Source organism: Cervus canadensis, chromosome 25 (genome assembly GCF_019320065.1).
Source record: "Cervus canadensis isolate Bull #8, Minnesota chromosome 25, ASM1932006v1, whole genome shotgun sequence".
Taxonomy (NCBI): Eukaryota; Metazoa; Chordata; class Mammalia; order Artiodactyla; family Cervidae; genus Cervus; species Cervus canadensis.
In genome coordinates this window covers 23,326,514-23,353,854 of record NC_057410.1, presented here as the reverse complement: position 1 = coordinate 23,353,854, position 27,341 = coordinate 23,326,514, and the positions used below count along the sequence as shown (strand labels likewise).

Sequence of the window (27,341 nt, the reverse complement as noted above, 5' to 3'; positions counted from 1 at the left end):
GGGGGGCTGCATGACAGCAACATGACTTACACACAGCTGGTGTTGATCTTGATCATTTGGTCTCCAGGTTTCTCTGACATAAAGTTACTATGCACATTTTCACTCTCTATTCTTTGGAAGTGAGTCACTAAGTCCAGTTCACACTCATGGAGTTGTTTCTTTAAAAGTAAATAATCTACTGTTTTTTGTGACAGGAGGGAGAACAAGTGTTAAAATGATTTCTAGTGAAGTCAGATATTGAAATAACAAATGAAAAATGTGTTGTGTAGATATGAAATAAGCCAACTAATGATTAAAAACTAAAGATTTAGCCAGTCTTCTAATGCTGAAACTCCCTGTATCCTGTCACCAAAGGCACATCCCAGTTAGGTAGGTTAGTGCGGTCTTAGAGATCCCTACCTGATGCTCTGTGGAGTGAGACAATCACAAATTCAGTTCCCCATGGCAGCTGAGAAAATAAGGTTATCCTTGTCGCTATCACATTCCCCCATACAGAAAAACTGTGTAACTTATCCTGGAAGGAATTAAGTATATTAATATGAATCAGTTCAGTTCAGTTCAGTTGCTCAGTCGTGTCTGACTCTTTGTGACCCCATGGACTGCAGTACGCCAGGCCTCTCTGTCCATCACCAACTCCCGGAGTTTACCCAAACTCATGTCCATTGAGTCAGTGGTACCATCCAACCATTTCATCCTCTGTCATCCCCTTTTCCTCCTGCCTTCAATCTTTCCCCGCATTAGAGTCTTTTCAAATGAGTCAGTTCTTCACATCAGGTGGCCCAAGTATTGGAGTTTCAGCTTCAGCATCAGTCCTTCCAATGAATATTCAGGACTGATTTCCTTTAGGATGGACTGGTTGGATCTCCTTGCAAGCCAAGGGATTCACAAAAGTTTTCTCCAACACCACAGTTCAAAAGCATCAATTCTTCGGTGCTCAGCTTTCTTTACAGTCCAACTCTCACATCCATACATGACTACTGGAAAAACCATAGCCTTGACTAGATGGACCTTTATTGTCAAAGTAATGTCTCTGCTTTAAATAAGCTTTCTAGGTTGGTCATAGCTATTCTTCCAAGGAGTAAGCGTCTTTTAATTTCATGGCTGCAGTCATCATCTGTAGTGATTTTGGAGCCCCCCAAAATAAAATAATATGAAGACAGATAGTAATAATAGTAATAGCTAACATTTAAGCATTTACTATGTGGTAGATAATGTTCTAAGCACTTTACTACCTCAATTCTCATAAACCTATGTAGAAGGTAAACAAATAATACACCCAGTTTACAGATGAGGAAGCTGAGGTACAATGACGTTAAGTAACTTGTCCACTTTGTGCAGCTAGTAGGCGGCAATGATAAGCATTTCATCCTTGGCCATCATAATCACAACCTGCCATACTGCCTCTTCAATGACTCTAATACATATTGACGTGCGAGTTTCCCGGGTAATTATGTCATAGAATGGAATATTATCTTTGTAGACATATTTCTTCCTCTCCTTGTGCTGAAAACCTTTGAAGTGTGGAAGAGGAGGGGAACAACAAACATAAGAGCTGTAACTCTTACCCCAAGATGATTAGAAATACAACGTGATAGAGAAATCTCCAGCCCCATCACAAGCGGTTTGCGGATCCCTTTATGGAGACACCCCTGTTTGTGGAGAAGACACCATGATAAGCTTGCCTCGGTGGGGACTCTGAGCCTCCTGAGCGTTGATCCGCTCTGTGCTTTTAGAGAAGCGGCCTGTGCAGTGAGGGAGGGGGTGCCATGGGTGGATGGTGGCTGTTGTGTGTGAAATGAGGAAAGAAAGGTGTTCTCTTTGAAGAGAGGAGGAAGGGAGAAGCAAAGTGGGAGTGGAGATCCCAAGTAGCATCACGAAAGGGAATGTGCTGGAGAGAAAAAGGCAAGAGAGGGATTTCTTTTCTTTTTTTTTTGGGTTTTGTCATACACTGACATGATTCAGCCATGGAGTTACACGTATTCCCCATCCCGATCCCCCCTCCCACCTCCCTCTCCCCCCGATTCCTCTGGGTCTTCCCAGTGCACCAGGCACGAGCACTTGTCTCATGCATCCCACCTGGGCTGGTGATCTGTTTCACTATAGATAATATACATGCTGTTCTTTTGAAACATCCCACCCTCACCTTCTCCCAGAGTTCAAAAGTCTGTTCTGTACTTCTGTGTCTCTTTTTCTGTTTTGCATATAGGGTTATCATTACCATCTTTCTAAATTCCATATATATGTGTTAGTATGCTGTAATGTTCTTTATCTTTCTGGCTTACTTCACTCTGTATAATGGGCTCCAGTTTCAAAGAGAGGGATTTCTAAAGTGAACCGACGTGTAGCTTGGTGGTGTGATCCCTCTTGAGGCCTTCTGCACCCCTATATTCAGTGACTTTGTGAAACCTGGTGTAGTGCTATGGTCACTGGTGCTGGGTTAGGACTGAACCAGACAGTATGGGCACAGGGATGCCAAAGCCTAGTCTGGAAGGATGTAAGTCTGAAAAATATAGGCACCAAATTTCAAATTTTCTATGATGCACACACAAGTTACAAGTACAATAATGCAAATGTTAATTAAAATGGAAAAATGCATATAATGAAGGAATATGGATTCAGGAGTTGATTGACAAGATTCCAGTCTTTGCCTGGCCTCCACTGCTGTCCTGGTGTTAATACTGTGGGCCCTTCCTGGGCCCACTCCCATCACCTGGATTCTTTCATGAAGGTCAGAACTAAAGTCCCTTTGTCTGCACCGCCGCCCTTCCCCTGCGTGATGACTCAGCTCTCCCCGAGGAGCCTCTTCTCATTGTTCAGGAATCTCTCTCCGTGTCATCAAGCTGGAGATATGCTTCTTGGTGGTACCCACTGGGTGGCTCTGCCTACATCCACCCTCTGGTGACAGGGCCATGGCTAAAATTGTAAGCAGGCCTGCTGTTTGACAGGTCGTGCTGCAGTTACAAGGCAAGAGGTCAGGGCCCCTCTGTCCCAGCTGGCAGCTCTGCCCCTCATGCCCAGCCTGGCCCTTTCTGCTGGGGGAGTGTCAATCGGATCCCTTAGCACTTCACCAGAGGCAGAGAGTAAGTCCTGTCTGGCTAGGGTGGGGCCTGCATATTGGCCACTTTCTCAGATCTCCCCACACCAAGCTGGTTCTTCTTGGAAGTAGAAAGAGAAAAAAATGCTTTCACTTCCTTGTAAAGGGAGGTGTTTAAAATTATATGTATTTCTAGATCTGCAAATTTATAACCTGATGAATAAGCTGAACATGTGAAAAACAAAATTAATATACTGAAAACAGTATAATTACAAAAATAGGCAGTTTCCAAGATAATCACCCACTCTCCAAGCTGACACGGGCAGCTGCAGTGCTGAAAGAGACAAGAAGCCTAGACGGTGTTGGAGACCCTTTTCACTCCAGACCCACACAGACTGTGCCCTCCATCCTTCCATGCTCATCAGGAGTCTTGGTGGTCCTTTCAACAAGCAGAAGTGCAGGACTAGAATGTACCCGGCCTCTTCCCCTGGGAACCTGAATCCCTCCACTTATCTGGACCTTTCCCTGAGGAACAATAAGGAAATGGCATGACCAGGCAGAAAGACACCAGGACTGGTAATGTGGCTATCGCTTCCCTGATAGGTGAAGAGCAGAACCTGTAATAATAGCACAGCCTTTTAAAACACTGACAAAGCAGAGGAGGGCTTTAAGAAGAATGACCCAGCTGAGTCCGGTGGTGGGCTGCGAGTTGCTCTTGGGTAACTTGGCTCAGGTGGGGAAATCTACCTTCTTTCTCCCTCTGTCCTCTTATGCCTTTCCTCTGCATTCCTCATTTTTGTTTTTACCCCCTCATCTTCAGATAGTTCTCACAGCTTTATCTTCCTGTGGATAGCACTCAGGGCATGGAAGGAGAACCGTTGTCATAACAACAGTGGTATTGTGCTTGCGGAGAGCCTGGGAGGAAGGATGAGAGCGGAGGTGAAGCCTCAAGGCAGTTGGGGATAAAGAAAAGCAGTGAAAGCGTCACGCTGTGTTCTAGGTATGCTCGCAGAAAAAACAATGCCGGATCCCTGAAAAGACAGAGATTACCAAGGCACAGGTGAAGCCTTCAGGAGGACGATGCGTCATGGTACAGATTTTGATCAAGGTCACTTGTGTACCCGTTTGAGCTTTCAGTACAGAAGGAAACTGAGTGATTTCATGAAGTTAGTGGCCGGACATGCTCTTCTGGTTTCAGAGAACACCAGCTCTGGGTTCTTTCTTCTCACCTGTTGGAGGGAAATCTTTCTCCTGCAGAGAGGGCCGCACCCTTGGGAGCGGAGCCCTGAAGAAGCCAGGCCAACTCTTTCAGTCCCACTCTGTGCCAGCGGCTAAGGAGACGTGTTCCAAGCATGGATTTTCTGGCAGCCGAATCACTAAAGGCTCAGAGGTTGTCCTGAAAATGTGACGAAGGACAGCAGTCATGTCAATGGTCTGTGCTGGTGAGGCTGTCCTGCTGGGAGAGCACACACTCACGTGTGCTTCCTCAAGAGGTGGGCACTCTGCACGTGGGACTCTAGGGAGGATCAGGGATTTAGCCACATGGCCAGGCCTCAAGGGCACTGAGATATGATAAACCAACCAGTCTACAGTAGGGCATGTGACCACTCCAGGGACATGGCAACTCTAGGTACTCAAGCCCTGGGATTCTCTGGTCTTCACTGGAATGTTCTCCAAGTCCTGGGACTCAGCGCCTCGCCTTTCCTCTGTGCTCCTCTTTGTGAATCATCTGCTTTTCCTTTCCTTAGCCCTGCTTCATTCTCTCTATAGCATGGCAGCCTGCTTTCCCCAGAGCCAGAGAGCTGAGAGAGAGAGGGAACTCTGAAAGCAGAGAGGTAGTTTTCTCAAAGCCTAATCTCAGTGACATATCACTTCTGCCATATTATATCGGCCAGAGGGACTGACCCTGGTAAAATGCAGGTTGGTCTACACAAGGGTATAAACACTTGGAAGTTGAGATCACTGAAGGCCAACTTGGAGGCTGGTTACCACATCCTCTCCAGCGGTGTTGGATATTTTCTCTTTAGTATACTTGCCATCTGGCAACTATTTCCACTCCCCTCTATGCTTCCTTTTGTGAGGAACTACATTTCCCAGAATTCCTTCCCAGCAGGATTCTGGATATAATTTAGATTCAGCCAGTGAACTGATCAAAAACGACATCACTGTGAATTAGTGTGTGAACAATCCAATGCTTGGTGAATTCCGCTTCACAATGATAGGAAGAGCTGACGTCAAAGGATCAGACATTGATATTTGGGAGGCAGAACGAAGTGGAAACTGTTCATTCTCCAGCCTGGTGGTGGCTTCATGGATAAAAAGTTCAGTGTCTGGCCAGACTCTGCATCCCTCTGCCTGTCCCTGGCTTTGGGGCTGGAAGGCAATGTTGATTTCAGCAGTGACTCAAAAGCTTTCTGATCCCTCATTGGCAGCAACAGCTTCTTAAACTCTGGGTCTTAGCTTGTGGCCATACAACCAAAGGACTTCCCAAGTGATGCTAGTGGTAAAGAGCCTGCCTGCCCATGTAGGAGATGTAAGAGACAACACCAAGTATCTTGCATAGCATATGGAGGACAAGTGGCCTGCCCGAGGTCATAGCCAGTTAACCAAAACTCCTCACCCCTCTCCTGGCACATTCTCTTCTTTTACAGAGGTGGCTGTGCTAAAAAAATAGGTAAATCTCTCAAGTTTGTGAGCCTCTAGTTACTGGGTTATTTGGTAAAAGGGCAAAAGGAAGGTTTGCAATTTTCTCTTAATTTTTAAAAAATTTACTTTATATTTTATTTTTAATTGAAGTATAGTTGACTTATAATATTATATTAGTGTACAATGTAATGATGTGATGTTTCTATAAATTATACACCACACAAAGTTGTTATAAAATATGACTGTATTCCCTGTGTTGTACACAGCATCCCTGTGACTTATTTATTTTATAACTGGTAGTTTTTTCCTCTTAATCTCCTTCACTTATTTCACCCTTCCCCCAAACACTCTCCCCTCTGGCAACCACTAGTTTTTCCTCTATATTTGTGAGTCTGTTTCTGTTTTGCTATACGTGTTTGTTTTTTAGATTCTTCATATAAGTGAAATCATATGGTATTTGTCTTTCTCTGACTTATTTCACTAAACATAATACCTTCCAGGTCCATCCATGTTGTACAAATGGTAAGATTTCGTTGTTTTATGACTAAGAATTCATTGAATATGTATAGCATTTCTTTATCCATTCATCTGTTGATGGGCACTTAGTTTGCTTTCATATCTTGGCTATTGTAAATAATGCTGCAATGAACATAGCAGTGCATATATCTTTTCAAAGTAGTGTTTTCATTTTCTTTGGATGAAATTCTCAGGAGTGGAATTGCTGAATTGTATAGTAGTTCTATTTTTAATTTTTTGAGGGCCCTCCATACTGTTTTCCATAGTGGCTGCAACAGTTTACATTCCCCACCCACAGTAGTGCACAAATGTTCCCTTTTCTTCACATGGCCTCCAACACTTGTAATTTGCTGTCTTTTGGACAATAGCCATTCTGTCAGATGTGAAGTGATATCTCATTGTGGTTTTTGATTTTTACTTCCTTATTGATTAGTGACGTTGAGCCAATTTTCATGTACCTGTTGGCCATCTGTATGTCTTTTTTGGAAAGATGTCAATTCAGGTTCTCTGCTCACTTTTTCATTGGATTGTTTTTTTGTTTTATATTGAGTTGTATAAGTTCTTTGTATATTTTGAATATTAACCTTATGGGACATATCATTTGCAAATGTCTCTTCCATTCAGCAGATTTCCTTTTTATTTTGTTGTTGGTTTCCTTTTCTGGACAAAATCTTTTGAGTTTGATTAGGTCCCATTTGCTTATTTTTGATTTGTTGCCCTTGCCTGAGGAGACAGATCCAAAAAAATATTGCTGAAACTGATGTTGAAGAGCTTACTAACTTTCCCCTGTTTTTTTAATATTTATTTTTATTTATTTATTTGGCTGTGCTGGGTCTTAGTTGCAGTACGTGGGATATTTTAGTTGCGGCATGTGGGATCTAGTTCCCTGATCAGAGATCAAACCTGAACCTACTGCATAAGGAGCAGAGTCTTAGCCTCTGGACCATCAGGGAAGTCCCTACCTTAAGTTTTGAGGCTTATGTTGTATTACAGCATGAGAAAGCAAGAAAGGCAACAAAAAACATTCAAGATTCTGCTATTTACATTTTACAGACAGAACTATCAAGTTTCAGACAAAGGAGGTATAATTGTTATAACGAAAGGCAACAGAAGTTCTGCATCTGGGGTGTGAATACCCTTTGGGGTTCTGAAGTTATGTGTGAAACTTTGTCCTTATGTGAGAATAAAGTCTTACAGCTTTCAATATATTCACAAGGGAACTCATGACCCAAAAACCCTGTAAGAAGAGCTGCTGTTGAATTTCACATTCCTGCAGCACTGGCTGAGCTAGTTTCTTCATTCATTAAACAGACATTTATCGCACTTCCTTGACACTTCAGAGGCATTTAAAGTTCAACACATCCAAAACCCGAGTCAGGATCTTCCCGTGCAAACCTCTCTCTGTGTTCTCTTCTGATGTTCTCTGTGTCCGTAAGTATTGATCTCTATCAGTAGGTGACACCACCACTTGGCAGTTTTGAAAGTTGAAAGCCTGAGACTCATCCTCGACCCCTCCTGCTCCCCAGCCCCGAAGCCAATCCATCTGTAAACCCCATCTAATCCCATTCTACCTCCTAACTCTCTCTCACACATCCCACTATATCTCACAAATAACAAGCTAGTTGGTAATAAAATATTAATGTCTCATATTTTAGTAAAAGTGTGTGTGTGGGCTTAGTCGCGTCTGACTTTTCCTCATCCCATGGACTGTAGCCCGCCAGGCTCCTCTGCTCATTGAATTTTCCAGTAAGGAATACTGGAGCAGGTTGCAGTATTTCCGACTCCAGGGCATCTTCCTGACCCAGGGATCGAACCCACATCTCTTGTGCCTCCTCCATTGGCAGGTCAAATCTTTACCACTGTGCCACTTGGGAAGCCCTTTTAGTAAAAGTAACGATGTTTATTTAAGCTTCCTTAAAAAAATTGGAGTATAATTTGCTTTCAATGTTGTAGTTAGTTTCTGCTGGATAACAATGTGAATTAGCTATAAGGAGTGTAAACCCGAGGCTTCCCAGGCGGTACAAGAGGTAAAAAACACACCTGCCAATTCAGGAGATTTAAGTGACTAAGATTCGATCCCTGAGTTAGGAAGATCCCCTGGAGGAGGGCATGGCAACCCACTCCAGTGTTCTTGCCTGGAGAATCCCATGGACAGAGGAGCCTAGTGGGCTACCGTCCATAGGGTCGCACAGAGTCAGACACTACTGAAGCGACATAGCACACACCCATGCACAGTGTAAACATATACCCCCTCCCTCTTGAGCCTCCCATTCACCCCCTACATCCTACCCCTCTAGGTCATCACAGAGCACCAGGCTTCCTGTGCAATATAGCAGCTTCTCACTAGCTCTCTGTTTTACTCATGGTAGTGTATGCACATCAGTGCTATTCTCTCAATTCATCCCGCCTTCTCTATGTAAACTTTTTATGAGGGAAAATTCTAACCATATACTAATGTAGTACCCTACACTTGCATACCAGCCTTAACAATGAACAACTCATGGCCCATCCTGTTTCATCTATAGCCCCACTTTCCCCTCTCCTCAATGGACTATTCTGAAGCAAATTTCAGACATGCCATGAAATCAGTAAATATTTCAATATCTTTGAAAGTAACCGTGTTTAAAAATCAAAATTATTATACATGAGTCTAACAAACATCCTCAGTATCATCCAGTATACAGTCAATATACATATTTTCCCAATTTTTCTCAATATTTATTGTAGTTTGTTTGAATCATGATGGAAACAAGGTCCATACTCTGCAATTGATTGGTATGTCTCTCAAGTCTTTTTGTATCTTACCTTCCCATTCTTCTTCTCTCCACTTTATTTACAATATATTTCCTGGGGAAATGTTATCTATATGTTGTTTCCATAATTTGCTGAAAGGTTTTGATATCCTTCCTCAAATGGCATCAAGTAATTTGGGAAATGAAAGGAGGGAAATCAAAATGTTCTATACCTGCTTAATTCTTAATTCTAGTCCCTTCAATTTTTAAAGAAACATGTTTTAAAATATCTTAATGTGCTTTTTGAGTTGGAAGAAATGTTTGAGGCTGGCCAACCTTCCTGTTTTCGCATGTGGAAAACGACACCTCTGAGTGACAGGCATGCGGCCATCCAGCAAGCTACACACACAACCCCTGTGCTCCTGTCTGGGTCCAATCTCTTTCCATAACTGCCCTTACTCTTCCATTCAGCATCCATCAGATGGGAATCTATTAGTTGGCATTTTATATTTCACTTGTCCCAGGATAGTTGATGTCTCTGCGTGTATGCTTCGTGCTCAGTCACTCCAGCCATGTCTGACTCTTGCCAACCCTATGGGCTATAGCCTGCCAGTCTCCTCTGTCCATGGGTCTCCAGGCAAGAATACTGAAGATCCTCCAGGGGATCTTCCTGATCCAGGGATTGAACCCGAGTCTCCTGTGTCTGCTACGTTGCAGGTGGGTTCTTTAACCACTGAGCCAGTTGGGGAGCCCAGGTGATGTCTCTAGTGATGACCCAAGAGACCAACGGGTAAAACCATGTTGAGCATTAGTTTATTCTATCACGTGCTAATTTCTGAACACTGGCAATTCTTATAAAGTATACGGGCAAGCCTTCCTAACCACACAGCCTCATTTCAGTCTGCATAGGAGGCACCTTGGGAGGATTCCTCACATCTTCCTTCCTGCTGGCCATTCCCCTTTTTTCTCAGTGAAACTCACAGTACCTCTTCTGTTGGGCAGGCAGGAAATCCTTTGTTCCCCCACACTGCAAGTGCTTCATTAGAATTTTTTAGATGTTTATTAGGACGTGTGGTCAGGGTGCAGGCAGCTGCTGGAGTATGGATAAAGCCAAGAATCTCACCTCGGCTCTTGGGTCCCTCTGCTTTGCTCACAAGCAGGATTGCACCTCACCTTCTGGCTGCCCCCACCTCTGTCAACCAATCTTTCAACCTCCTCAGTTCTTCTGTGGAGTTCTCCAAGACAGGCTCTGATTTATAAAATTGCTTAACATTAAAAAAAAAATAGTTGAGAGAATAAAACTAACTCTGGCTCCTTTATTATTATGTTGTCTTTTTTTTTTTTCCTCCTTTTAGGCTACTGACTTAGACCCATTCTTCTAATCTCTCATGGGTCTTCCCCCTTTCAGGGAAAAAAATCAACACAGATTGCTTTGAAACCATATTCTGTACAGAAGTGATCTCAGACACGTTTCTTTTTTTTTTTTTTCTCTCAGACACATTTCTAAGATTACCTTATCCTTTACCAGAATAGATCAGAGAGAGAATGTCAGTTGATCAATAGCTACTACAAATATAATTAATATTTTCTTAGCATTGTGCTCAAAACCATAGTTTCACAGCAAGTAGGAAGCATGATCTCTGCTCCCGTGTTACAGAAGGGAACGTGATTTAGGATCTAAGTTCAAAATCAGTTACTATTTAAACTCGTTTGCTTTATCTCTCCAAGCCTTAGTTTCCTTGCCAGTTTCTGGCAATAATAGTCTTTCTGTTTCAAGGAATTTTATTAAGGAGTCATTGAAAGAGTGAAAAAAAAAAAGAGTATAGTGTCAGAGGGTAAATACTTAACAAATTTACCTAACATGACTATAGTTATTTAGAGAAATAGAAAAATATACTTGGGGTGGACTATGAAACCTGCAATGAGGAATTTAGATGTAATGGGGTTTGGAAAATTTGTTGTTTAGTCACTCAATCATGTCTGACTGTTTGTGACCCCATGGACTGTAGCCCACCAGGCTCCTCTGTCCATGGGATTCTCCAGGCAAGAATACTGAAGTGGGTTGCCATTTCCTTCTCCAGGAGATATTCCTGACCCAGGGTTTGAATCCGTGTCTCCTGCATTGGCAAGTGGATTCTTTACTGCTGAGTCACCAGGGAAGTCTTTGGAACATTAAGTAAGTCATTTAATGTGCTTGCGTGGGTGATATTATGGCAGTGGTGTTTTAGAAACCCTAGTCTAGTCCAGGTAAGACCTCGGCCAGGTAGATGTGAGAAGCAGAGAAGCCAGCTAGAGGTGGTGTGAGGAAGAGGGTCTCAAATGTGTCTGAAGGAAAGAGAGTAAAGGGCCTCTCTGAGTAGCATTTCCTCCGATGAAACAAAGAGACTTGGTATCCGTTTTGATTTAGGAAATGAGGATGAGAAGATAGCCAACACTGTTATCTCACATTCACTAACCTGGGATGTGGAAAAAGAACTGTCCATGGTGACAATCTGGTATTTAGATAAATGCATCTATTTGTGTGAGCTTCCCCAGTGGCTCAGCAGTTAACAATTCACATGCAATGCAGAAGATACGGGTTCGATTCCTGGGTCAGGGAGATCCCCTGGAGATCTTGGAGAAGGAAATGGCAACCCACTCCAATATGCTTGCCTGGGAAACCCCATGGACAGAGGAGCCTTGTGGGCTACAATCCATGGGGTTGAAAAGAGTCAGACACTGCTTAGCGACTAAACAAGAACAACATCTATTTGTAGAGTAGGTATGATGAGTTTTCTTTAAAGCTATTGAGTCTAAATTAAAGTGCCCTACTTAACTACCTATTTAAAACCTTCCCTGATAGGCTGTAAGTGCCAGGAGGACAGGAGACTTTTTTGTCATTAACCTCAGCATCTTCAGCATCCAGCACAAAGCCAGGTGCTTAGTGACTACTCGGCGACTATTCACTGAATCAAACTGAGTAGAGTTTAAGGTGGTGGCTGGAACGTTGAGTGAAGCTATAGGCATCTGGAAATATGGCTTCTTTGGGGAGGCATTCCTTTAAAAAAGGTACTTAAAAGCCATGAAAGGATGATCACACTTGAGGGTAAATATAGAGCAAGAATAAAAGAGCAAGAGGACAACTCTTTGGGGCCATTTCTAGTTTGAGAGTAAAAGGAGATAAAAGAACTGTATCAGACCAGGTTATTCTGTAATAAAAACAACTGCAGAAACTCAGTGGTGCAGCATTAAGAGTTTGTTTCCACCTCAACACTTGCCCAGCAGAGTCAGTGGGACGCTCGTTCAATCTGGCCACGTGGACACCTCTCTTGACGCAAATCTGCTGCTTCCTTGTATCCTTACTATGAGCACTGTCCATCTGTGATTTTTCTATTTTTTCTTCCAGCATCAACTACTAGCTCTCTCACTATGGAATCATTTTCAAATTTCTGAAGAGAGAAAATCTAATTGGTCCAAGAAGTCAACATCTATCCCTTTGCACCCTGTCTAGCCTGTTGTTTGTCTGACTGTGGATCAAGGGCCATCATTTTATCTAATTCTATGTGACCAAGAGGGATCACATTAGAGGAAGTAACAGCCCAAAGATTTTACCTGAGTTGCCTTCTCAATGTTTCAGGTCCATTCCCAAGATGTTTGTTCAGAAGCAGCTTCACTTCTATGGCTGTTTCCAAAAGGAGACCAAGGGGCCAGTGACAGAGTGAGAATTCAATGCTTTTCTGGAGGGGAGGGGGAGATTTATCTCTGTTTGTAATTACAATCCCAATAAATTTATATTTATAGACCTATTCTTAGTCTCCTCTTTCTCTTTAATTTCTGAATTCATCTCAGAACAAAAATGTAAGTTTTGAGGTCCGTTGAAGTGGAGAAAACAAGAGACAAGAAATAGTTTCATTTGATGTCTTTGTTTTATCTGTAATATGAGCACAATTCAGGGAAAACGTATAAACTTGGCTGTCACCACTAGAAGAAATGCTGTAATATCAAGTGTCCTACTTATGAATGTAAAAAGGGGGAAAAGTACAAGAAATTGGAAATCAGATCACAAATGCTTTTCCACCAAAGATCAGCATCTTGAGCTCAGAGACTTGGTAAATTAAATGGTTGACCAGCACTGGGCCTACAAGCTTTGACCCCCGAAGAAAAACATCTGACCTTCCTGTAAAATTTTACAGCTAACAAGTTGCTCTTACCTCTCATCTCACTGGAATATTTCCAGTCCTTTAAGTTGTAAATAGATGTTGCTATCCAAATTTTCAGAAGAGGAAATCAAGGCCAGAGAAGTTGAAATCTAGCCAAGATTTTAAAAGAAATATGGGCAGATGCAAAGATTAGAATTCAGATTTTCTAATTCCATGTGTTGTGTTTCTTTGGGTTGTAGAAAACTTTTCCTTCTTTCACCTCCTGCAGTTGACTAGGATGCAGTGAAATGGCACAATTTCAGGCACAGATGACCCAAAATGGTGACAGCTAGTGCCACCAACTGTGTGACTTTGGACAAGTAACTTGGCTCTCTACTTTTCATCTTCTTCAAGTAGAAAACTGAGAAAATTATAACCTAACTCCGGGGCTTCATGTGATTTAAATAACGTCTTTAAAGTACTTAGCATATGTTAACCACTAATAGATGGGGAAACAATGGAAACAGTGACAGACTTTATTTTCTTTGGCTCCAAAATTACTGCAGATGGTGACTATAGCCATAACATTAAAAGACGCTTGCTCCTTGGAAGAAAAGCTATGACCAACCTAGACAGCATATTAAAAAGCAGAGACATTACTTTGCCGGTAAAGGTCCATCTCATCAAGGCTATGGCTTTTCCAGTAGTCATGTATGGATGTGAGGGTTGGACCATAAAGAAAGCTGAGCGCTGAAGAATTAATGCTTTTGAACTGTGGTGTTGGAGAAGACTCTTGAGAGTCCCTTGGACTGCAAGGAGATCAAACCAGTCAATCCTAAAGGAAATCAATCCTGAATTTTCATTGGAAGAACTGATGCTGAAGCTGAAACTCCAATACTTTGGCCACCTGATGTGAAGAGCCTACTCATTGCAAAAACCCTGATGCTGGGAAAGACTGAAGGCAGGAGGAGAAAGTGATGACAGAGGATGAGATGACTGGAAGCTATCACTGACTCAATGGACATGAGTTTGATCAAGCTCTGGAAGATGATGAAGGACAGGGAAGCCTGGCATGCTGCAGTCCATGGGGTCACAGAATTGGACACAGCTGAGTGACTGAACTACATTATTACTGTTGAAATAATTCCTTTGGGTTAAGCTGTTTCTATCGTATTAAAATGTAAATAGGACTCTTGGCAGGTCAAGTACATTAATCTATAGCTGCAGTTAACTTATTAAGAAGAAACTGAGGCAGGAGAGTTTCCTTAATTAGAAGGAAAAAACTGTAGCAGACAGGGTGGGGGAGGCATGTCCAGATGAGCTCCACAGGGGCTGAACGCCTGTGCAATGAGCAGGATCCTGTGCATGGCATCTTGGCTCAGCACTCCAGCCCCAGGAGATGGCTCACAGCAGCCACGAAGCTGACTGTCATATATTTGCACTGGGTTGTGTTTGCTGGTAGGAATCCCTGGGACACCCTGAAGGGTGTGAGATATAGAATCTCCCCAGTCATAGCTCAGAAATCCATTTGAAGGCCATTAAAAATAGTTCTTATTCAAAGGAGGGGGCCACATTTTGTGAACCTCTGCTAAGGAGTAGTACCCCGACTCCACCCGCCCCACACCCATTCCCAGATGACAGCACTAGGAGCTGTGAAGGCAGGCTGGGATCCAAACTTGTCTGGGAAGGAAATGACAAGTAAACCGAAGAAAATGTTCTCAACCTCAATAGAAATCCAAGAAATAAGAGTTATACTAATCATTAGTACAATAAAATACCTTGAAAGGGTTTAAACCAAGGAAGGATTGTGGTGAGAATACTTTGAAAACAATTGCCTCTCTCTGGGGACATCTGTATGTAAATGACTAAGATAAAAGATTTTTTTAATACTGAAGAACCAGTATTTTAAGGATTTAAAAATAATGGGTGACTTCTCTGGGGGTCCAGTGGTTAAGAATCCACCTAGCAATGGTAATGACAAGGGTTCCATCCCAGATCGGAAAACTAAGACCCCACCTGCCTGGGAATGAGTAAGTAAGCCTGGAGCCACAGCTAGAGAGTCCCTATGCCACAACTGAAAGATCCTCCGAGATGCAGTGAAGATCCCACGCAGCGCAACTAAGACCCTATGCAGCCAAATAAATAGATACAATTTTAAAAAGAAATAAAAATGACGAAATACTGCACATTGGTATTATGCTCACTGCACAAGTTCTGCTTGGTGTCATCCACTCAGGGGTCCCCACTTTTCTCTGCTCCCCCCATCTTTCCTGTTTCTGCTTCCAGGAAAACTACCACTGTCCCTTTCCTTCTTTAACCCTTTTCTAGTTTTTTGTCTAGGTTGTAAGGCATAGTTCCAGCGAGGCAGAAAAGGAAAGACGACCTCAACAGAAGTAGGTTACCTTTATTCAGGCAAGGAGGGGTGACAGTTGTCCTAACGACCAGGCTGAGCGCCGAAAGGGATCAGAGAGGCTTCATACTTATAGGGAGGTTTGTGGAAGCGATAAGGGAAACGTCAGTCAAGTGGGATATTTTGAGTATTATTTTGTTGAGATGACACTTGTAGTTGGGCAGGGGGGTGATAAGTCTTCTGGGCGGGTGTAGGGGGTGGTAGGTTTCCGGACAGAGGGTGATAAGTCCCAGGTAGATGCAACTGGCCTGGAGCATCAGGATGGAACTAAAGTTATGCTCTGTTTTCTCCGAAGTTAGATGATTCAGCAAGGGGACTGTTGAGAAAGAGACTGTTGTTCTCTTTTCTAGGCCCAAAAGACTCCTTCATTCCAGACCCTGAAATCATAAAAAAAAATGGGAAAAAGGGCGCCGTATCTCTCTGGCTACTTCCTGCTGGATAGGGGCGACGGTTTTGGGTCTGGAATGGAGGATCGTCCTAGGGCCCACAGTCTCTTTTTTCTGAGCTTGAGGTGAGGCTCTCGAGAAGAAGAATGGTCTTGACCTGATCTCGAGAGATGGCCCGAATCCGTTCTTGGAGAAACCTTTGAAAGAGATTAAAGAGACAGGGTCCAAATAAGAGGAATAGAATGATAAGCACCAATGGTCCCAGGAAAGGGAGCAACCAAGGGAGTATCTGTTGGAACAGGTTTTGGGGAGTGTAAAGGTTTTGTTACTCTTCTCTGTGGTGTTCAATTCTGTCTCTAAGTTCTTTGACTTGGCCCTGGACTATGCCCATTTCATTAACAAAATAGCAGCAGTCCTCTCCTAGGAAAAGGCAGGTCCCTCCCTTTTCTGTGGTGAGAAGGTCCAGGGCTCGCCTATTTTGTAGGGCCACAGAAGCTAATGAGTTAATTTGTTTTTGGATTGAAACGAAGGACTCTACTACCTGCTCCATGTCTTCATTAAGTTCTTGGGACAGCTTATAGTAGAAATGGGCAGAGGTCGAGATGCCTCCAATCCCGGTGCCTAGGGCTGCTGCTATGCCAGTCCCAATCAGGAGGGGGGCTATGACAGCTCTTCTTTTTCTGTGGGAAAGTTCCCCTTGGGGGTAAACTATTTGTTCTATCTCTTCCTCTTTGAGGAATGTTAGGCCTGGGGTCAGGAAGACCAAGATGCAGGGTCCAGGGTGGTCTAAGGGGAGGCATGAATATGCATAGGTTCCACAGAGAATGAAAATTTCTGGATTGGTGCAATTATTTGTACTGTTCCAGAGAACCCAAGTGGAACAGAAGGAGGGAGCCGAGTTTGTAAGACCAGTGTAGTTGGGACTAGAGTAGTTAATACAGGTTAGGTTTGAAGAGGCTGAGAGTAGGACATTGTCAGAGACTGGCCCAATGAGTGGTGTAGTTTTCTGTTGGGAAGGGGAGGTATAGTTGCCCTGTGACAGCCAGGTTGAGGGTAAGGGAATTGCTATGTGTAGTGAGGGAAACAGTGACATGCATATCCAACACTGGGATGTGTGTTGTGTGTACTGGAAGAATTGGAAGGAAGAGTTGAGAAGGCGGGTAAGGTGTTGGTTGCCAGTGGAGGTTTTAGGAGAGGCCGTAATTGGGAAAGGAGGTCTAGGTGTTTGTAAGGCTCAGGGGTCGCCTGTAACCGGGAAATTATGTTCTTTATAACTTGTTCTTGTTTCTTTTCCTGATTTTGATCTAGTACCACACCCCCTGTCTGAGTACCCCCAGTGGGTAATGGGATAGAAACATATGTTTCTTCCATTTGGCTTATGGCAGGTACTCAGGAAACTCCCTCTCTTTTATACTTTGACAGTGAGTAGGGATTTGGACTTCCCGCCCCCGAGGTTCATGGTGCATGGTTTTGGAGCTGTATTATAACATGAGGAATGTACATAAGAATACATGTCTGAGCAGGGGCAGGGAGTGGCCAGAAGGCTGGGGAGTGCAGCCAGGATAAGGAGCAGAGGAGTCATGGGGCTGTTAGTTAGGCAGTGCAGAGGAAATAGCGCCCTAGGAGCAGAACACAGCTAGCAACGTAGGCGATACCCACGGAAAGACGAAGGATAGGTGGCCAGTCTTGAGGGGAGACGGTTACTACGCCTATAGCAAGGATTAAGATTAGGAGTGCAGTTATAGTTAGAGAGACAGGGAGAGGCCAGTCAGGGGGGGCAGAAGGCCCCAAGTTGGTGGTTGTTTGAATCTAGGAGGAACAGTGCTCATTAGGATGCAGAATGATGTAGAGAATGAGAGTAAAGAAATCGATTTCATCTGGAGTCAGGTTGTAGAAGGTTCCCTGGAGCCACAGTTGAGACACCAGTGTAGTCAGGTCTTTGAAGGAGGTTCCTGTCGGGGCGCTGGTCCAGAGGTCTTGCAGTAGTTGGGTCAGTAACAGTTGTAGGTTGAAGAGAGTCCAGGTCATTCAGTGTCTTCTTGGATGGTTGACAGAGGTTGTTGCCAGGTGAGTTTTAAGGAGGTAGGTCCTGTGAGGGAGACCTAATAGGGATCATTTAAGGAGGGCAGCGCAGGGTTGGAGCTGACCCATTTTAAGTGAGAGAGGTGTACCCAGGAGGTGACCTTCTCAAGTTTAGCTGCAGTTGGGGTAAGGAGGATGATTTTGAATGGTCCCTGTCACTTTTAGGGTTAGGTCACCCTGGGGATTATCAGACAGATAGACCATGTCCCCAGTTTGTAAAGGGGGCAGGGAGGCTTGGGGGGCAGGGGCAGGCAAGTTGTGATTGATGTATTTCCAGAGGGCATTGTAGAGTTGCGCCAGCAGAGGGGAGTGTAGGAAGCTTGGTATGGGAGTAGGTTCAGAGGGGAGTGTGAGGAGAGAACGCAACTTAGATTAAGAGTAGGCCTTCCTACTTGGTAAGATTATCAGGTAGCTTTCGCTTGACAATGACCACTGTTTGCCAATTAGGACCAATTAGCTTTCACTTAACATTGACCGATGTTTGCCAATTAGGAAATTAGGAACGGGGCGGAAACCCCCAGGAAAGTCCCACGCGCGCGAAAGTATTGACCAATGAAATTGCTTTGCAAACGTGTAACCAATCTGCTTCTCACCCTATAAATTTGTGTAACAGCTTGGGCTTGGGGCTCTCTGACCCGCACCACTGCGTTGGTTGCGGGCGGAGAGTCCTGGCTCGAGTCAGTAATAAACTTCCCTTCCTGCGAGTTGTGTTGTCTTGGAGGCCTTCTCTCTTCCCGCTCGGGGATTCGGACACCGGGCATAACATCTGGGGGCTCGTCCGGGATCCCTTTATCAGGGGAAGAGAACACTTCCAGGACAGAGGGGAAGGATAGATAATAGCACCGGTGCTCAGGAAAACTCAGGGGGCCCGAAAACCCAGCGCTGTGTTGTCAGCTGTCCGTGTGTTTGTCTTTGGCTCTCCGTGTTTGTGTGTGTGCCGGCATTGTCTCAGGCAGGACAGGAAGTCCAGAGTAAAACCGGGGCTCTGCTGTAAAGCAGGGAGGTATCTGGCACAGGAAAAGTCCAGAGTAATTCCGGGGCCCTGCTGCAAAGCAGGAGGGTATCTGGCACAGGAAAAGCCCAGAGTAATTCTGGGGCCCTGCTGTGAAGCAGGAAGGTATCTGGCACAGGAAAAGCCCAGAGTAATTCTGGGGCCCTGCTGTGAAGCAGGAAGGTATCTGGCACAGGAGAAAGCTTTCTCCAGCCGGCGTAAGGTGGGAAGGGGGATCGGGATGCGGAATACATGTAACTCTATGGCTGATTCATATCAATGTATGACAAAACCCACTGAAATGTTGTGAAGTAATTAGCCTCCAACTAATAAAAAAAAAAAAAAATCTAAAAAAAAAACCAAAAACCTATTATTATTTTTTCTACATTTATTCCTTTGTTTGCTTTTCCTACTGTTCTTTCCCCCTTGCAGTTAATCTTTAATGTATATAAATCTTCTTTATCTACCTCTATTTAACTTTGCATATCTATTCTTTCTTTCTTTCCTTTCCTCTTAACATAATTGTTAGCTTTTTCTTTGTTGCTTTATTCCCCACTTGGCACCTTGCTTTAGTTTTGTTTTCCAGTTTGTGCTTTAGTTAGTTTTGTTTTTAACTGGTAGGTATAATTTTTGATTTCCTTTGATCACTGGATCAATCTACTGTACTTTATTTTTGTTGGACTGTTTTGATTTTGTTTATGGGAGTATATGTATATGTGTATATCCCATTATTTTAATTATTATTTGCCTGATTTTGTAACTGCCATTTGTCTGGGGTTCATCTTTGGTTTTTTGGTTTTGGGTATTTGTTTCAATCTCACTGAATGCCAAAACAAACCACTTGTGGAACCTTTGTTCCTGACCAGAGATCAAGCCCTGAACCTTTGGAGTGGGAGCGCTGACTCCAAGACCCCAGACTACCAGAGAACTAACCCTAGGGAGTATCAAGCAGTGAGAACTCACGCAAAGGAAACCACTTGAATACAAGACCTGGTATCAGCCAACCACCACCCTGTGCAGGATGCCTCATCTAAATAATAAACAAAACAAAAATACAAACCCAATCATCAACAGACAGGATTACCACCTCACTCAGCCTTGCCCATCAGAGGAAAAACAACCAAACAAAACTCAGCACAAATCTCACCCTATATGAAGCTTAAACAAACCACTGGACCAACCTTAGGAGGGCAGAAACCAAAAGGAAGAAAGAATTCAACCTTGAAGCCTGGGAAAAGGAGACCTCAAGCACAATAAGTTAAAAAAAAAATAATGAAAAGGCAGAGAAGTACTACACAGATGAAGAAATAAACTAGAAACACAGGAGTTCAAATAAATGAAGAGGAAATAGGCAAACTACCTGAAAAAGAATTCAGATAATGATAGTAAAGATGATCAAAACCTTTGAAAACAGAATGTAGACAATGCAAGAATCAATTAACAAAGACCTAGAAGAATTAAAGAATAAACATACAGAGACAAACAGCACAATTACTGAAATTAAAAATACTCTAGAAAGAATCAATAGCAGAATTTCTGAAGCAGAAGAACGAATCAATGAGCTGGAAGATAAAATGGTGGAAATAACTTCTGAAGAACAGAATAAAGTAAAAAGAATTAAAAGAACTGAGGATAGTCTCAGAGACCTCTGGGACAATATCAAATGCACCATCATTTGAATTATAGGGATCCCAGAAGAAGAAGAGAAAAAGAAAGGGTATGAGAAGATTTTTGAAGAGATAATAGTTGAAAATTTCCCCAACATGGAAAAGGAAATAGTCAATCAAGTCCAAGAGGCACAAAGAGTCCCATACAGGATACACCCAAGGAGAAACAGGCCAAGACACATACTAATCAAACTAACAAAGACTAAACAAAATGAAAGAATATTAAAAGCAGCAAGGGAAATGCAGCAAGTAACATACAAGAGAAATCCCATACGCTTAACAGCTGATCTTTCAGCAGAAACTCTGCGGGCTAGAAGGGAATGGCAGGACATACTTAAAGTACTGAAAGGGAAAAATCTACAACCAAGATTACTGTACCCTGCAAGGATCTCATTCAAAATTGATGGAGAAATAAAAAGCCTTTCAGACAAGCAAAAGTTAGGAGAATTCAGTACCACCAAACCAGTTTTACAACAAATGTTAAAGGGACTTATATAGTCAAGAAATGCAAGAGAAGAAAAAGACCTACAAAATCAACACCAAGCGATTATGAAATTGGCAATAGGAACACATATATCAATAATTACTTTAAATGTAAATGGATTAAATACTCCAACTGAAAGACACAGACGGGCTGAATGGAGACAAAAACAAGACCAATATGTATGTATACAAGAAACCCACTTCAGATCTTAAGACACATATAGACTGAAAGTGAGAGGATGGAAAAATATATTCCATGCAAACGGGAAGCAAAAGAAAGCTGGAGTAGCAATCCTCATATCAGACAAAATAGACCTTAAAATAAAGAAGATTATAAGAGATAAGGAAGGATACAACATAATGATCAAGGGATCAATCCAAGAGGAAGACATAACAATTGTAAATATCTACACATCAAACATAGGAGCACGTCAATACATAAAAAAAACACTAACCGACATTAAAGGGGAGATTGACAGTAACACAATAATAGTAGGAGACTTTAACATTCCACTCACGCCAATGTATAGATCATCAAAACAAAAAATTAATAAGGAAACACAAGTCTTAAATGATACATGAGATGAGATAGATGGACCTCAATGATATCTTCAGGACATTCCATCCAAATGCAGAATACACCTTTTTCTCAAGTGCACATGGAACATTCTCCAGGATAGACCACATCTTGGGTCACAAACCAAACCTCAGTAAATTTAAGAAAATTGAAATCGTATCAAGCATCTTCTCTGACCACAATGCTATGAAACTAGTTACCAATTACAAGAAAAAAACCGTAAGAAACTCAAACACATGGAGATTAAACAACATGTTTCTAAATAACTAACAGGTTACTGAAGAAATCAAAAGGGAAATAAAAAAATTTCTAGAAACAAATGACAATGAAAGCATGACAACTCAAAACCTATGGGATGCAGCAAAAGCAGTTCTAAGAAGGAAGTTTATAGCAATACAATCCTACCTCAAGAAACAAGAAAAAACATTGAATAGACAACCTAACTTTACACCTAGAACATCTGGGCAATGAAGAACAAAAACACCCCAAAATTAGCAGACAGAAAGAAATCATAAAGCTCTGAGCAGAAATAAATGAAAAAGAAATGAAAGGAACAATAGTAAAGATTAATAAAACTAAAAGCTGATTCTTTGAGAAGATAAACAAAACTGACAAACCTTTATCCAGACTCATCAAGAAAAAAAGAGAAGAATCAAACCAACAAAATTAGAAATGCAAAAGGAAAGGTTACAACAGACAATGCAGAAATACAAAAGATTATAAGAGACTATTATGAACAACTATATGGCAATAAAATGGAAAACCTGGAAGAAGTGGACAGATTTTTAGAAAAGTTCAATCTTCTAAGACTGAACCAGGAAGAAATAGAAATTATGAACAACCCAATTACAAGCACTGAAATTGAAGCTGTGATCAAAAATCTCCCAAAAATCAAAAGCCCAGGACCAGATAGCTTCACAGGAGAATTCTATCAAACATTTAGAGAAGAGTTAATGCCTATCCTTCTAAAACTCAAAAAATTGCAGAGGAAGGAACACTTCCAAACTCATTCTACAAGGCCACCATTACCCTGATACCAAAACCAGACAAAGACAACACAAAAGAAGAAAACTATGATGAATATAGATGCAAAGATCCTCAACAAAATTTTAGCAAACAGAATTCAGCAGCACATTAAAAAAACTCATATACCGTGATCAAGTTGGGTTTATTCCAGGGATGCAAGGATTCTTCAATATATGCAAATCAATCAGTGTGATACACCATATTAACAAATTGAAAGACAAAAACCATATGATAATCTAATAGATGCAGAAAAAGCCTTTGACAAAATTCAACACTCATTTATGATTAAAACTCTTCAAAAAGTGGGCATAGAAGGAACCTATCTCAACATAGTAAGGGCCATATGTGATAAGCTTATAACAAACATTATTCTCAATGGTGAAAAACTGAAAGCATTCCCCTCTAAGATCAGGAACAAGACAAGAGTGTCCACTTTCACCACTATTATTCAACATAGTTCTGGAAGTCCTAGCTACACTAATCAGAGAAGAAAAAGAAATAAAAGGAATAATAAAAAAAAAGAATCCAGAGCAGAAAAGAAGTAAGCTATCACTGTTTGCAGATGGCATGATACTGTACATAGAAAACCCTAAAGATAGTATCAGAAAATTACTAGAGCTAATCAGTGAATTTAGCAAAGTTGCAGGATACAAAATCAATACACAGAAATCACTTGTATTTCTCTATACTAACAATGAAAATTCAGAAAGAAAAATTATGCTATTGTGTGGCTGAAAGAACACAACATAAAGAAAGAAGATGGAACCTTCTATGAATTTGGAGAGGACATCCCGGAAGCTCCGGAGAGGCTGATGACGGACACCATCAACGAGCCCATCCTGCTGTGTCGCTTTCCCGTGGAGATCAAGTCCTTCTACATGCAGCGCTGTCCCGAGGACCCCCGCCTCACCGAATCTGTCGACGTGTTGATGCCCAACGTTGGTGAGATTGTGGGCGGCTCCATGCGTATCTGGGATAATGAAGAGATCCTGGCAGGTTACAAAAGAGAAGGGATTGACCCCACTCCCTATTACTGGTACACGGACCAGAGAAAGTATGGCACGTGTCCACATGGTGGCTATGGCCTGGGCTTGGAACGATTCTTGACCTGGATTCTGGACAGATACCACATCCGAGATGTGTGCTTGTACCCTCGGTTTGTCCAGCGCTGCAAGCCGTGACCGGTTCCCCCCTCCGCCCCTCGACCCCCCAGAGCTTTAAGGAAAGAGCATGGTTCATGGAAGGAACAGACTGCCTCTTAAAAACAAAAAAACAAAATCTTCCCCCCGCCTTTTTTTAATTTCACTGGGGTATGTCCGTTTCTGTTTTCTTTTTTATTCCTGCTACCACAGAAAGCAATTCAGAACATTTTGAATATCAAGTAACATCGATGTTACCATTTTAAGAAAAAAATACCCGTTAAAAAGTTTGGGAGAAACTCTGGCATGTAACTCTGCAGTTAGGAGTATGTCTCAGTGCTTTATCCACCTTTAGGTTGTAATCTTTATGTCGTATGTACCACATATATCATTAAATAATTTTAAATTATGATCTGAGACATTCCAGTAATTTAATCTCTGTCCTTTTAAGTGTAACTGGAATTCTTTTAATTTATATCACTTTATTGTATCAATGAGTTCAACACCTTGGGGAAAAATTGACAATATGCTGTAAAAATCTGCTAGTATTAGAACAGAGCATAAATCAGCAGATATGGGAATGATATGACTACAGTCTTTTGCATCAGTTGTGAATCTTTTCTAAATCTCATAGCTGCGTATAACTCTAAAGCATACAAACTGGTGTGGAAGAATTTGTAAAAATGGAATTGCCTTGAACAGTTCGAAGTGACAGCAAATTTTTTGTTTTCTGGCACATCAGTGAGCAGCTTTCTTTGTTGCATTAGTTTAAACTAAAGAGGCAGGGTGATCTTCTGTCTATCCTGATAGTTCCAGAGTAGTTCAGAACAGAAGTTCCCAAAGTGTTTGCAGCTGCCATCTTAAGGACAACCCTCCGTGGTTGTTGGAGTCACCCCACACACTGTGTCTTTAGATCTAATCTCTCTTACCTTATTAACTCTCAGGCTTATTGAATGGCTTCCTTTCAGGTTTGGTTAATTTCTCCCCTCAAATGCATGTCAATGTATTCTCAGTAAGCTGTATTCCCAGAAATCAATAAATGGCCACACATAAAAAAAAAAAAAAAAAAAAAATTAATGAATCAATCCTATTCACCATTGCAACAAAAAGAATTAAATATCTAGGAATACACTTACCTAAGGAGAAAAAAGAATTGTACACAGAAAATTATAAGACACTAATGAAAGAAATTGAAGACAACATAAACAGATGGAGAGATATTCCATGTTCCTGGGTAGGAAGAATCAATACTGTGAAAATGACCATACTACCAAACGAAATCTACAGATTCAATGTGATCCCTATCAAATTACCAATGGCATTTTTCACAGAATGAGAACAAAAAAATTCACAATTCATATGGAAACACAAAAGATCCCCGAATAGCCAAAGCAGTTTTGAGAAAGAAGAATGCAGCTGAAGAAATCAACCTTCCTGACTTCACAGTATACTACAAAGCTACAGTCATCAAGACAGTATGGTACTGACACAAAAACAGAAGTATAGACCAATGGAACAAGATAGAAAGCCCAGAAATAAACACATGCATCTATGGGTACCTTATTTTTGACAAAGGAGGCAAGAATATACAATGTGGCAAAGACAACCTCTTCAATAAATTGTGCTGGGAAAACCAGACAGCGACATGTAAAAGAATGAAATTAGAACACTTCCTAACACCATACACAAAGATAACCTCAAAATGCATTAAAGATCTAAAAGTAAGACCAGAAACTATAAAACCCTTAGAGGAAAACATAGGCAGAACACTCGATAACATAAATCAAAGCAAGATCCTTTATGACCCAACTCCTACAGTAAAGGAAATAAAAACCAAAGTAAACAAGTGGGACCTGATTAAACTTAGAAGCTTTTGCACAGCAAAGGAAACTATAAGAAAGGTGAAAAGACAATCCTTGGAATGGGAGAAAATAATAGCAACTGAAACAACTGACAAAGGATTAATTTCCAAAATACACAAGCAGCTTATACAACTCAATGCCAGAAAAACAAACAACCCAATCAAAAAGTGGGAAAACGGCCCAAACAGACATTTCTCCAGAGAAGACATACAGATGGCTAAGAAACACATGAAAAGATGTTCAACATCGCTCATTTTTAGAGAAATGCAAATCAAAACTCAATGAGATATCACTTCACACCAGTCAGAATAGCCCTCATCAAAAAGTTTACGAACATTAAATGCTGAAGAGGGTGTGGAGAAAAGGGAACACTCTTGCACTGTCGGTGGGAATGTAAATTGATACAGCCACTAAGGAAGAAGGTATGGAGATTCCTTAAAAAATTAGGATGGAGTAGGAAATGGCAACCCACTCCAGTATTCTTGCCTGGAAATTTCCATGGACAGAGGAAACTGGTGGGCTGCAGTCCCTGGGGTTGCAAAGAGTTGGACACAACTGAGCATGCACATACAAAACCGACTCACAGACATAGAGAACAGACTTGGGAATGCCAAGGAGAAAAGGGAAAGAGGAGGGATGGACTGGGAGTTTGGAGTTAGTAGATGCAAACTATTACATTTAGCATGGATAAACAAGGTCCAACTTTATAGCACAGGGGACTATATTCAATATCCTGTAATAAACCATGACTGATAAGAATATGAAAAAGAATATATACATGTATGTATAACTGAATCACTTAGCTATGCAGAAATTAACACAATATTGTAAATCAATTATACTTCAATAAAATTAAAAAACAAGCTTTTCATCCTCCTGCTGATAAAAAAAAAAAAAAAATTAGGAATAAAACCACCGTATGACCAAGCAATCCCACTCCTAGGCATATACCCTGAGGAAACCAAAATTTAAAAAGACTCATGTATCCCATTGTTCATTGCAGCACAGTTTGCAATAGCTAAAACATGAAGCAACCTAGATGTCCATTGACAGATGAATGGTAAAGATGTTGCGGTACATACACACAATGGAATATTACCAGCCATAAAAAGGAATGCATTTGAGTCAGTTCTATGAAGTTGATGAACCTAGAGCTTATTATACTGAGTGAAGTAAGTCAGAATGAGAAAGATAAATATTGTATTCTAACACATATATATGGAATCTAGAAAAATGGTACTGAAGAATGTATTTACAGGGCAGCAATGGAGAAACAACCATAGAGAGTAGATTTATGGACATGGGGAGAGGGGAGGAGAGGGTGAGATGTATGGAAAGAGTAACATGGAAACTCACATCACCATATGTAAAATAGATAGCCAATTTACAGGATAGATAGCCAAATACAGGAATTTGCTGTATGGCTCAGGAAAGTCAAACAGGAGCTATGTATCAGTCTAGAGGGGTGGAATGGGGAGGGAGATGGGAGGGAGGTTCAAAAGGGAGGGGATATATGTATACCTAGACCCTGATGCTTGGAGGGATTGGGGGCAGGAGGAGAAGGGGATGACAGAGGATGAGATGGCTGGATGGCATCACCGACTCGATGGGCATGAGTTTGAGTAAACTCTGGGAGTTTGTGATGGACAGGGAGGCCTGGCGTGCTGTGATT

General features: G+C 41.8%; 1 protein-coding gene across 1 annotated transcript in view; it reads left to right on the top strand.

The window, feature by feature from the left end:
- Positions 1-24,744, top strand: part of LOC122427838 (asparagine--tRNA ligase, cytoplasmic-like) — a 49,210-nt gene extending 24,466 nt beyond the window's left edge. Inside the window, exon 2 of the mRNA XM_043447550.1 lies at positions 23,375-24,744. Within this exon, the coding sequence (XP_043303485.1) occupies positions 23,375-23,849 (475 nt within the window). The 3' untranslated portion in view covers positions 23,850-24,744. The remainder of the gene's footprint in view (positions 1-23,374) is intronic.
- The last annotated feature ends 2,597 nt before the right edge of the window (positions 24,745-27,341 follow it).